Source organism: Scylla paramamosain, chromosome 38 (genome assembly GCF_035594125.1).
Source record: "Scylla paramamosain isolate STU-SP2022 chromosome 38, ASM3559412v1, whole genome shotgun sequence".
Lineage (NCBI taxonomy): Eukaryota > Metazoa > Arthropoda > Malacostraca > Decapoda > Portunidae > Scylla > Scylla paramamosain.
Genome location: NC_087188.1, coordinates 6,512,604 through 6,526,234, shown reverse-complemented (window position 1 = coordinate 6,526,234; position 13,631 = coordinate 6,512,604). Strand labels below are relative to the sequence as shown.

Here is a 13,631-nt window from a genome sequence, read left to right as displayed (position 1 = left end):
TTCTCTTGATTCTAATTCATGCTTATGTTGTCTATACTAGAAGATATGTATATCATCAACCACAGAGCCAGTGTTTAGAAATTAAATTGAAACTGAAATATTCTGCATTATTGTTGTACCTTTATTGTCTTGAAGCCGTGATATCAAGTGTTGGAATTGACTTTTTCTTAAAAGGAATTGAGTTTGAGGCAAGGATCATAGCAAACATTTATTCCCAGTTTGAAGGAACACTTATTTAAACATTTATTCCGAGTGTTAAATAATACCAAAAATAAATATTCATTCCCAAGTTGAAACAATGCTTGTATTAAACATTTGTTATTAGTTTGAAATGCTATTTTTTTTAATTGTTTATCTCTCTCTCTCTCTCTCTCTCTCTCTCTCTCTCTCTCTCTCTCTCTCTCTCTCTCTCTCTCTCTCTCTCTCTCTCTCTCTCTCTCTCTCTCTCTCTCTCTCTCTCTCTCTCTCTCTCAGGTATTCTGGCACTTCCCTTCCATTATAACCTCTCCCTATCATACTAACAGAATCATTCCACCATTGTATAACATGACAACTTGCTGAAACCTACTATTAACCACCCTACACTCTGTTCTCCCTCCTCTCGCCCTGCCCAGCCCCCAGCACAGCCTGCCCGATGTGTTCCTGTGGATGGTGAGTGGAGGCAAGAGGGTGTCCTACCAGAGGATCCCCGCCAGACACCTCCTCTACTCTGCCATTCCGGAAGAGAAGGGAAAGTATTGTGGCATCTCCCAAACACTCTTCCTCAAGGTGCAGTGTGCCGTGTTTTTCATGTTGGACTGTCTCATGGGGTGACTCATTCATTACAGACTTGTGAGGGATTTATTCTCCTCTCTGGAAACTTTGGTGTGTTTGTTTTTTCATCACTCTTTTGAGTTTCCCTCTGCAGGTTTAGAATACTTTATCTGAATTTCTAAAATCCAAAAAGCACCAACTTCTGGAAGCTCATGAATGTTGATATTACATTTACTGTATTAATTTTTTATTGTAGTATTTTGCAAAACCAGTGTAGTGATGTATATTATCATTGTTTAGTGCTGTTAGAATGGTATCAGTACTATTTTCTATTATGCATTTTCAACTTCAAGTATAAACAATATTCTTTGTTTATGACTTGAGTTTTCAGAAAGCAACCCTTTCATTGGTAGAGGTGTGAGCATTGTATTATAAAAATAAATAGGGACACATCTTGTTTCAAATATTTCAGATAAGTAGTGCTGAACCTACATTTACATAGGTATTATTCATATTCTTAAATGCTCTATTCTCTCATAAGGACTATTTTCAAAGGCCACGGAGATGATTAATCTGTTTTTCATGAGTGCTTTCCCATTAATAATACAGAAATCAAGTTAAACTGTCATTTCACTCATGAAGACTGCCTTGGAAATCCCATTGGCTTCATCCAGAACCTGATGAAAGTAGCAGAGGCAGGATGTCAGAATGTTCAGGAATGCAGGTCTGTGTGTCAATTTCCATCTCCGCCACCAGTTGCCGGGCCGCAAGTCAAGTGGTGCAGGTGGCTGGGCGATCCAGGCCAAGCTGCAGGTGTACATGTGGTTTGGTTTAATGAAGCAGAAGAAGAACATGGTGCCTGGCATTCCCAAGGGCTACGAGATGTGCTATGAGCTGCGCAACATTGAGAGGAGCCTCACTCTGCCACCTGTCTCCCTTCACTACACACAGAAGCAGGTAGGCCAGCACTTGCTCCCACCAGTGGCAGTGTGAAAGGGTCAGGTAACTGCAAATAACCAGTTTACTTGTCAACATCTACCTGACCATCAGGAATATTTTAAAGTGTCTAGGGATACAGCGTGTAAAAAGAGCCAGACTGTTCAGAGCTTGATTGACCTTTTTCTGATCCTCTCTCTTTGTTACCCCACCAGACCTTCAAGCTGAGGGCACACATGTACCAGGCACGCTCTCTCATTGGCTCAGACTCGTCAGGGCTGTCTGATCCCTTTGCCCGGGTCATCATGGGGGAGCACAGCAGGGTCACTCAGGTGAGGGTATGCTGTGGTGCTGATGGTGATGTGGTGCTGGTGCTGCTGTGGTGCTGGTGCTGCTGTTCATGTTACAGAATGCCCATGGGAGAAGAACCTCTCCCTGTCTAAACACTCCCATCTTAATTATTCATGCACTCAGCCTCTACTGGTGCCTCTCTCACACATGTACCCTTCTACCTTGTCATTGCTCTCACCTTCCCACCTTGTCACTCCATACATCCCCACTCAGACAACTCATTCCCACAGCTCACACTTTGACTGCTGTGCCCTGACCCATGTCCAGGTCTCAAATCCATACTTGAGTGCTTGCAATCTGGTATTACTGTATAATTAATATTACTTTCACTATTATTGGTATTGCTGGTAGTATTATTTTCAGCCTGTTGTGGCTCATGGATTTATATCACAGCCATTCAAAATCTTAATTTCTGTGGAGGTGACAACCCCTCCTGCCTCCCTCACAGGTGATAGACAAGCCATTGTGTTACTATCATTACTACTGGTGCTGCTGTTTCTATTATTCCACCAACCTCTTGTGTCTCATGGATATATATCACAGCTGTTCAAGATCTTTATCTGTGTAGTGCTGATACTCTTCACATCTCCCTCACAGGTGATAGATGAGACAAGACATTACTATGATTACTAGCGCTACTGTTGTTTGTACTATTCCACCAACCTCTGGTGGCTCATGGATAAATATCACAACCATTCAAAAAGTGTGTGTGTGGTGAATATCCCCTCCCATCTCCCTCATAAGTGATAGATGAGACATGATATTACTATCATTACTACTGGTGTTACCATTAGTATTATTTCCAACCTCTTCTGGCTTATGGATATATATCACAGCCATTCAACATCCTCATCTGTGTGATGATGACAGCCCTCCTGCCTCCCATTCAGGTGATAGACGAGACCCTGAGCCCCACCTGGGACGAGATGCTGGTGATGGACGACATTCTGGTGTACGGCACCAAGGACGAGATCAAGGAAAAGCCGCCCCTGGTTGTCATTGAGATATTTGACCAGGATAATGTGGTGAGTCAAGGAGTCTGTGTAGTGAGTGTCTACAGTGTGGGTCAGGTGGGATGAGTCATGGCTGTCTGGTGAGTGTTTATAGTGTCATGCGTCAGGTGGAATGAGTCTTGGCTGTCTGATGGGTGTTTATAGTGTGGTGAGTCAAGGGGAGTCATGAGTGTGTGCTGAGTGTTAGGTTAGGTTAGGCTGCCTGGTGAGTGTTCATGATGTGGTGAGTCAAGGATGAGTCATGACAATGCTGAGTGTTAGGTTAGGATGGGTTAGGCTAGGATGTCTGGTGAGTGTTTATGATATGGCAAATCAAGTAAGATGAATCATGACTAGCAAGATGAAAAAGGTGAGTAAAATTAAGATACTGCTAATTTGTAATGGCCTAATAGAAATAATGTTTCATCTGATATTCCCTTGAATTTTTGCCACTGTGCCTCTAGTGACAGTGATGGCAGTAATATATTGTCACTAAAATGTAGTCACTAGTGCATATTTTTATTCTATACCATCTAGGTGGCAGAATCTTGGCTGTTTGTTATGTCCATGAATAAAGAAGGAACAATAATGAAGGATTTAAACTGTGCTGCTTCTGTCATTATCTACTTTTATGATACAAGACTTGCTGAAGGCCATAAAGACTCAGCATACAGTAGTTAATGACAGCAAACCTTTTCTAACAGAAGCAAATGGTGCATAGACCTTAAGAGAGTGACAGTTAAAGAATACCTCATTACTAAGAAATGCCAAATGCTACAGAAAAAAATTACATTTCTGATAACTCATCACTAAGATATGAAAGAAATCCTACATATATATAACATTTAATACTCAATTGATTACCATCTGCAGGGGAAGTCTGAGTTCATTGGCAGAGCACTGGCCCGGCCTCATATCAAGCTGCGGGAGGATCCTTATGAGCGGCCGCACCTGGAGTGGCATGACCTGTTTCGTGGCACAGACCACGCTGGGGAACTCCTGGCCACCTTTGAGCTCCTGCAGGTGTGTGGTGTGTGTTGTGTGCTTGCCCGTGCTGGTGCCTCTGTGGTGCTGTGGATGGGGTGTCTTATTCTTTTTGTATGATAAATGATGTCTTCTCAAACCCATGTGCTTTACAGGTGTTTTATGGTACCTGTGTTTTTGGGGCATTCGTTGTTCCTTCAATTTTTTTCTCTCTCTTACCTTTTGATTGATGATAAGGCTCATTACTCCACCACTTCAGGTCTATGTTCTCACCTCACTCCCTCTTCCCTTGGATCACCTTTGAGTTGATGTTGTTCAGGGTTTTTCAGGAAGGAAGGAGGGAAGAAAATATGACCATAAACTGCAGGAAGCTGGCAGGCCTACATGTAACAGTCTTCTGTATAAAGTATACAGTATATGTGGGATGCCCACTATCATCCCTATCAATAAATTCATCTCATAATCTAAAGTTCAACAATTAAAGCAAGAAAAGGCAGTAAAGATAGATGAGGATTAATACACTAACAAACTCTGTGTAATTTCCTTATCTCCCTAACCCTGCCATGCATATTCCTTACTGTTCTCACCTCTTGTTCTTGTTGGGAGATTTGGCAGGGCTGTACAGGCTGGTGCCAGATAGGTAAGCTGGTCGGATTCTGGTGAGTTGTCCTGTCCTCTGAAGGAAGACCCTGGTGTGTTTGAGCATCTTCAATACCAGGCCGGGAGCCACCCAGAAGGTCTGCTAGTGTTGGTCAGTGGAGGTGGAGTGGTGCCAGTGAGTGGAGGAGAGCAGTACGGTGGGAGTGGTGGTGAGGCAGAGTAGCAGGAGGTGTTTTGGAGTGCCTTGCTGTATGGGGCACCAGGGCAGTGACAGATGTCTGTCAGGCGCAGCTGCTGCATGTGAGTACTGAGGCAGCTGTGTCTAATTCTGAGTGTGGTCTGTCGATCCTCACCTCTCCTGTTCCTTCACAGTTCCAGGACTCAGGGGACTATGGGGATGATGTTGTAATACCCCAGGCCAAGGAGTTCTGTGCGAGTGATGCTGGGCCCATCCTGCCAGTTCCCAAGGGCATCAGACCCACCCTGGCCAAATACAGGCTGGAGGTAAGGCAAGAGTGGCAGGGGAGAGAGAGAGAGAGAGAGAGAGAGAGAGAGAGAGAGAGAGAGAGAGAGAGAGAGAGAGAGAGAGAGAGAGAGAGAGAGAGAGAGAGAGAGAGAGAGAGAGAGAGAGAGAGTAACAGCACCAGTAGTACATGTTAAATAGGTAGCAACAGTACCAGTATCATTAATAGCACCAGTAGTATTAGTAGAACTAGTGGTAGTAGTAATAGCAGTAGTAGCAGCAGTAATAGTTAAAAAAAAGGGAAGGAGAGAGAGTAATCAGTACAAGGTAATTTTTCCTCTTCAACAAACTTCCACCATTACATTCCTTGCAACTACAACTTGATTCATTCCCTCATGTTCTTATCTGCTCCACTCTTCAGCCTCCACTCATGCCTCTGTCCACCTTGCCTCCACAGGTACTGTTCTGGGGACTCCGAGACCTCAAGCGAATCCACCTCCTGACAGTGGACCGGCCCCGGGTGGATGTGGAGGTGGCAGGACACATCATCCAGTCAGCCGTCCTCACATCCGCCCGCAAGAACCCAAACTTTACAAACCCTGTGAAGTACATTGACCTGGTGAGGAATAACTCTTTTGACACACTGGTGGAGTTTTTATCTCTCTCTCTCTCTCTCTCTCTCTCTCTTCATCCATGTCTCTTACTTTCTTCATAGCTACTAGCATTTGTATTTACTTATTTACTTATTTGTTTACTTTATTTATTTATCTACTCATTTATTCAGTACCCCCAGCCACTCATTACTTCATAACTACAGTTATGTTCAAAAGTCAAGTAACCTTCACTCACTTCCAATGTGTGTAGCATTTTTTCTTGATCTTGAGTCCTCTGGTTTGCTAACGATTTCTGTACAAAACCTGACAATTGATGGACTTTCAGTAGACCAGAGAACTTAGGAAGGAAAACTTTAAGCACTGAGAAAGGAAGGAAGTGTGGAAGCACTGATGAAGGAAGGATATTTACTATGTTATTATCTTCATATAAAAACCTGACAATTGATTTTTAGTAGAGCAGAGGACTAGAGAGGGAAAATTTTAATCACTGAGAAAGGAAGAGAGTGTGGTACATTACTATTTCCTTACAAAACCTGACAGTTGGTAGAATTTTATTAGACCAGATGACTTGAGACTGAGGGTAAACACAGAGGAGGGAAAGGCTCTATGTTACTCAGCTTTGGACAACAAACCTTCTCTTCTCTCCTGCAGGAGTTGCCAGAGCAGGAGCTGTACTGCCCTCCCATCACCATTCGTGTGGTGGATTGCCGCAGCTTTGGCCGCTTCACTCTGGTGGGAACACACATCATCTCCAACCTGCACCGCTACATGTGGACACCAGTAACCAAGAGGGATAGAGAGGCAGCACTGAAAAACTCCCTGGCTAACCAGCAACATGGTAGGTCACATGGGGACTGTGGTGACAGGAGAGAGAGAAGGTGAAAGAGGTGAAGCATAGGGTGTAAAAAGACAAAAGAATAAAGATGAGGATGGTAGTAGAAGAAAGAAGAGGTGAAGGATAAGATGTAAAAAGAAAAGAATAAATATGGAGGAGAAGAAGGATGAGAGAATGGGAGAAAATGTTAGAAGAAGGTAATGGGGAATAAGAGGAAAAGCAGAATAGAAAATTAAGAAAGAAGGCAGTAAGAGGAGGAGTAGAAGGATAATGCATAAAGAGAAAAGAATAAAGAAATAGAAGGATGGAAAACAACCAAAGGAGGAAATATAAAGAAAAAGGAAAGAAATGGAAGAGGAACACTAGCAGGATAGCAAATGCAAAAGAAAAGAAAATGTATAATCCAAGAGACATCTTTCTTATAACCCAAAAGTTGTCTTGGTATCTGTTTTTCTATGCAGTCATTATTATAAACTAGAAGTTTCAAGACACTTTTCTATTCTCTTGGGACTGACATCTTTATTAGGCCTTTCTTTTATCTTTTTAAATAACCCTTGGCCAGAGACCCTCATATATATATATATATATATATATATATATATATATATATATATATATATATATATATATATATATATATATATATATATATATATATATATATATATATATATATATATATATATATATATATATATATATATATATATATATATATATATATATATATATATATATATATATATATATATATATATATATATATATATATATATATATATATATATATATATATATATATATATATATATATATATATATATATATATATATATATATATATATATATATATATATATATATATATATATATATATATATATATATATATATATATATATATATATATATATATATATATATATATATATATACGAGGTGTGTCATTAAAGTTCCAGGACTGGTGCCACACAAGTTTTATTTCACATCCAGGCTACAAACTATACGAGTATATATATATATATATATATATATATATATATATATATATATATATATATATATATATATATATATATATATATATCTGCCTGGTATCCTTCATTCCTATTCATTTCTATATAACACTGAGCCTCACACAACGTCTCCCTGTCCCACATCACCTACAGAGAACGGTGGTGGTGGTGGTGGTGTGGGGGTGCTGCAGCTCCAACACAACAACAACCTGGTGCCCAACAATGTCCACGGAGGGCACAGTGTGGGCCCTGTGGGAGGAGGAATGGGAGGCCGAGGAGGAGGAGGTGGAGGAGGAGCAGCTTACGTCAGGAGGGACACAGAAAGTTGTCCTCTCCTGCAGAAGGATACCATCATCACCATCGACTATGTGGGTGTAGGACCAGATCTTCCCATGGTTTGTTATCCCCTTTGAGTTTTGTTGAGTTGCACTATTTCTTGGTGCTGTTTACTATCACTGCTGCCATGGACTGTTGCCTTCCCCTCTCATCTGGTTACTCTTTATCCCTTTTTCTTTTTTGTGTCTTGATTGTTATCTCTATACATCCTTTTATTATTTTCTCTCATATTCTCATTCTTATCAGCTCAAATCTGCTGGCATGCTCATTGTATTTTTTATGTATCTTTTAATTAATTCCTGCTTGCCTTTTGTTAAAAATTTGTCCATACATATTTTTCATAAGGTCTTAAGGTTATCAATCCCCTTTTGTTTTTTTTTTCAGAAATTACCGAATTTTATTTTTCACGTATGCATGTGGGGGTATGAATTTTTTTTATGGATGGATGGATCTGAACTGATGAAACATTTTGATATTAAGATTATTATGTGCTACTGTGCTGTGCTGTGCTTTGCTGTGTGTGTGTGTGTGTGTGTGTGTGTGTGTGTGTGTGTGTGTGTATTTATATACAGGACAAGAGCCACACTAGGCACGTGCCGTCCCATCTCCATATCAACTTTTATCTAGATTTTCTTTAAATTTATGAATTGTCTTTGCACACACAGTCTCATCCTTAAGTTCATTCCACACTGTTATACTTCTGTGGAGGAAACTATGTTTCTTGATGTCTCTTCTGCAAACACTCCTTTTCAATTTCCTTCCATGTCCTCTTGTGTCTCTCATATCTGGTATCATGATGTCTTCTCTATCCAACTTTTCCATTCCTTCCAATATTCTATATATTGCTATCAAATCACCTTTCCCTCCTTTTTTCTAGTGTAGTCAGGCCTAATCTCTTCAACCTTTCCTCATAACTATACTCTCTCAAGCTTGCAGGAATTTTAGTTGCAGCTCTCTGGATTCTTTCTAACTTTCTTGTATCCTTTTTCAAACTTTGCGACTGCACTAATGCTGTGTACTCCAATCTCAGACGTATCATTGTTGTTATCAGTTTTTTTTTATCATATCTTCAATATAGGAGAATGCTATCTTGATGTTTCTCAGCAGATTTTATGTTTCTCCTATAATTTTGTTTATGTGCTTCCCAAATGACAAATTATCAGTAATAATTACTCCTAGGTCTTTTTCTTCTGATCTTATAGAGATTTCCTCATTCCATAAGTAATAGTTGGCAACTGGTCTTCTCACACTTTTTCCAAACCTCATCACACTACATTTTTTAGCATTAAACTCCATGTTCCACCTCAATGACCATTCATTAATCTTAATTAAGTCCTGATTTAAAGCATTGCAGTCCTCTTCATTTGTCACTTTCCTCATAATCTTATCATCATCAGCGAAAAGGTTCATGTAACTTTTTACACCTTCTGTCATATCATTTACTGTGAACACAATAGGTGCAAGTACTGAACCTTGCAGGACTCCACTTATTAATGTTCTCCAGTTCGACCTGCTGCCTTTAATTACTGTCCTCATTTCTCTTTTGTCAAAAAGTCAGTCATCCACTTTAACAGTGATCCACCGAGTCCTCCATTTCTTTTCAGTTTCCATATTAGTCTTCTGTACAGAACTTTATCAAATGCTTTTCTCAGATCTAAGTATAAGTATGCAGTCGGCCCATCCATCTCTCTCTCGCACTATATCTATTACTCTTGAGTAGAAACTTATCAAATTCATGTGTGTGTGTGTGTGTGTGTGTGTGTGTGTGTGTGTGTGTTTAAGTGCATAAGTTTCCAATTGTATAATTGTGTGTGTGTGTGTGTGTGTGTGTGTGTGTGTGTGTGTGTGTGTGTGTGTGTGTGTGTGTGTGTGTGTGTGTGTGTGTGTGTGTGTGTGTGTGTGTGTGTGTGTAAAATTTATTACTAAAAGCTTAAATTAAAACAAAACATATTTCAATACATATTTTTAAGCTGACAAGTTCCTTTTTTTTATTGTATGTTTCCTAATTTTCTTTAAACCATCACCAAAAAGAAAGGATTCTGCAGACCAGTAATGTTGATTAACTTTGATATATAAATGGAATGATGTTTTAAGTCTTGCATGGAAAGTAAAAGTCAAATTTCGTGACTTTGTGTGTCATGGAAATCAATGTGCAGTCGTGGTCAGGGATTGTGTAACTTCCTCCACTCACTGCTGCTGTGTCCAGTGTTTCCCTCAGTCTCAGGTCCTCTGATGTGCTGACAGTCTGTTACCAAACCTGACAAGTGACAGACTCTCAGGAGATCAGAGCACTTAGATAAGGGAACGTTAGACACAGAGAGAGTGAATACATGCCAAGACAGTGCACACAACCACAACCATGTAACATAAGTTCCTCTAGGAACATTTCCAGCCACAAGATTTCAGCCAAAGGTACCTGTCTGCATGGTAAACTAGGTTAAAGTATGTTAGTTTAAGTTAGATTGTGAGAACTTTGTCTTAGGCAACTGGAAGCAACATCAAGGCACTTCTCTTATTGGTACTGGGCATTGTGACTGTGTGGCGACCAGAGGCACAATGGTTCCAAAAGTGATTCTGTGACCTGATGATCATTATGGTCCCAACATTGTGCTCTTGAGAAAGCTCTAACCTGGTATAAGCCTGAGTGATGGAAGCACAAAATGGTGTGTGTCAGTTTTTTCTAGCTTGAAGATTATCACTTTTCTATGTTGCCAAAATAGTTCACCAGTTCTTAGTTCTACTCATGAATTTCTTATAGCAGGTTAGTTTTCCCATTAGTATTTTGTTCTCTTGGTCAGGAATTCAGTCCTAATCAGGGCCTCTCACTGTGAATTCATTCCACCTTCAGATCAATTTCTCTGTGTTTCTATGAAGTGCCCATAGGAGTAACACAGCTTTGTCATTAATGAGATGATAGAGGAGGAAGATGAGGAAGAACCATTAGGTGAAGCACTCTTCAAAACAGATTTTCATAGGAGAATCTTTATGGGTGTTTCCTCAGAAGTGTTGAAGTGTTGTAAGGATGAATGTGTTGAGAGAATACACAGAACACATTTGCTATACCATTTTGTAATATCAACAAAATACTTTATTTACTTATGTTTATTTCTTCACTTATTTTAACCATTTCCTTAATTTTTATTATATCTTTTAGTGTATGTTCCACTTTAGCATTTCTTTATTAATTTATTTACTGTAGTAACTTTTCCCTGTTTTTTATTCTTTTCATCATCCATATATATTGCATATCTTAGCAGAAAGTTATTTTGCATTTCCTAATATCTACTTCTCCCTTGTCCCCTTTCCTTCCTCCCCTTTGGCCTCACTGCAGGGGTCAGGAGCTGTGTCCAAGCTTGTCCCTATAACCAAGAAGGAGAAGGCAGAGGCCAACAAACGGCGAAAGCAAAGCATGGAACTGGAGGAGGAAGATGAGGAGAACAGGGACTGGTGGACCAAGTACTTTGCCTCCTTGGAAGCTGTGGCCTTGGTGAGTGACAAGGCGGAGAGAGGTGTGATGTGATGTCTTGTACTGGTAAATTCTTCTTTTTCTTCTCCTTCTTGGCCTTATTAATCCCTGGTAGTGCCAGCTGCTCTTATGTGTTGGTGACAGTAACTTGTGTCCTGTGCTTCCTCTTCCTCCAGACCCAGTTGTCTACTGTCCCTCAGTTCCATCTCTCCACCTCAGCCTTTGTCTTTCCATATTTCTTCTCCTTCTTTCTTGTATTGGTAAGTTAAGTTGCATTCCTTAAATAACCTTTGTAAATTCAAGTAAGTTGAAATTTTGAAATATTTCTTTTGAGTTTTGCTTGTAAATGTAAAGTTTCATTTTGCAATTCAAGATGAAAAATTATTATTTTTCATAACATCAAAAGTTTGTCAATTGAACTGTTATTGTTCATCCATTATTTTTTTCTTGGGACCACAAATTATTAAATCCAAGCTTTATATATTCAGTAATCCTTCCCTGCTCCTCATTCCCTTTCTATGCCAAGCTTAATTCAAACATCCTTTTATTTTCTCCATCACATCCTTTATTCAATAATAATATTTTGTTCCTGTGTCCCTTGCTCTCCTCTCACAACACCTTCAACCCATAGCAGCAGCAGCAGCACCTGCTGGGCGACAGAGTGGATGGCGGGGATGGAGGGGAACAGCAGGGACAGAACCAGCAGGCGGGACAGCAGGACAGCTACGTGGTGGACCGCAGGAAACATGGCACCTTCCGTGCCACCTCCACTGCTGCTAAACTTGCCGCCAGACTGAGTCCCAAGGCACAGAGGAGGAAACAGAAGCCCAACATTGCCACTGTGAAGGTACAGGGAGAGAGTTTGGGTCAGTCCTTACTTTCTGATTCTCTGTTTATTTTCTGAAGTTATTTTATAGGTTGTTTCTGTACTTCTCGGTTGTAGATCATGCACTTTTTATTTATTTTATTTATTTTTTTGTTATTTTATATGTAAATATGAATTTTGCATTCACAAATGATAAAATAAAATAAAATATAGCTTTAAAAATTGTGATTCATCTGCATCTTGTATTAATGTGGAAAGATGCACTTGCTGATGTACCTATTTCTATTTTTGCACTATAGTCCAGTTTATAATGCACTGCCTTTTGGTATACCAAATTACTATACATTTCCTTAAATCCTCTAATACTGTCAGCACACACACTCCCTCTGGTGCTACATGTCACTGATGTGTTGCTCCTCTTGCATGATCCAAACTGTGTGACGGCAGGTGATCCCAGGAGAGCTGGAGACAGAGTTTGGCGGCTTCCGGGAGTGGTTGCACACCTTCCATCTGTACCGGGGCAAGAAGACTGGAGATGACCTGGAGGATGAAGGCCGAGTGGTGGGCAAGTTCAAGGTAAGAGAGAGAGAGAGAGAGAGAGAGAGAGAGAGAGAGAGAGAGAGAGAGAGAGAGAGAGAGAGAGAGAGAGAGAGAGAGAGAGAGAGGAGAGAGAGAGAGAGAGAGGATCAAAACACATAGTAGGAAGAACAGAAAAAGCAATACATTTAGACAAAATCTCAGCAGATAGATTAATCACGCTCCCTTTCAAAATATGTAATGAAAAATAGGAAAACAAATAAAGTGGTTAAGATGAAATAAGATGGTAATTCTAATATTTAAGGTAGTTTTTAAAGGTCTTTGCCAGAATCTTAATCATATGAGATAAATAAATGAATGAAGGCAGACAGCATGAATTTTATAAGAACAAGAATAAGTAGATGATTTTGTTGAGCTTTATTTAACGATTATTTTATCAAACTCTGGAATTCCGTGCCTGCATCTGTGTTGCCCCTTCCTATGACTTGAATTGTTTCAGGACAGAGGCCTCAAGACACTTCTCTAGTTTGGTTAATCCTCTTGGCACCTCAGTGGGTCTTTTTTCACATGCATTTTGTTGCCCTTAGCCAGTTCTCCTCTTACATTAAAAAAAAAAAAACTATTACTTCCAAACTTATGTCCTGTTACAAAGCCATGCATTGCCCACACCTGCACCTCTAGACCCCCCTTCCCCCTACCCAGGGTTCCCTGAAGCTGTACCGCTGGCCCCTCCCCAAGGACATCGATGACACAACCATCACTGGCGGTGACCCTCAGTACGGCTTCTTCCAGGTGAGGTCACCAGGTCACAGCCGCCACCAAGATCAGGTCAGGTTGTTGACTTGTAAGAGATTTGAGTGCTTTGGTATTTTTCTAGGAATATTATTATTTTTTAATGGTTGAAAGTTCATTTTTTGTAATG

General features: G+C 40.1%; 1 protein-coding gene across 1 annotated transcript in view; it reads left to right on the top strand.

Moving 5' to 3' along the window:
• LOC135091639 (otoferlin-like) overlaps positions 1 to 13,631 on the top strand; it is a 198,620-nt gene that overhangs the window by 163,628 nt on the left and 21,361 nt on the right. Inside the window, 13 exon segments of the mRNA XM_063989424.1 lie at positions 616 to 768; positions 1,510 to 1,710; positions 1,905 to 2,021; positions 2,931 to 3,065; positions 3,906 to 4,055; positions 4,989 to 5,120; positions 5,537 to 5,698; positions 6,345 to 6,531; positions 7,698 to 7,939; positions 11,212 to 11,367; positions 11,978 to 12,193; positions 12,620 to 12,748; positions 13,412 to 13,501. Coding sequence (XP_063845494.1) covers positions 616 to 768; positions 1,510 to 1,710; positions 1,905 to 2,021; positions 2,931 to 3,065; positions 3,906 to 4,055; positions 4,989 to 5,120; positions 5,537 to 5,698; positions 6,345 to 6,531; positions 7,698 to 7,939; positions 11,212 to 11,367; positions 11,978 to 12,193; positions 12,620 to 12,748; positions 13,412 to 13,501 — 2,070 coding nt within the window.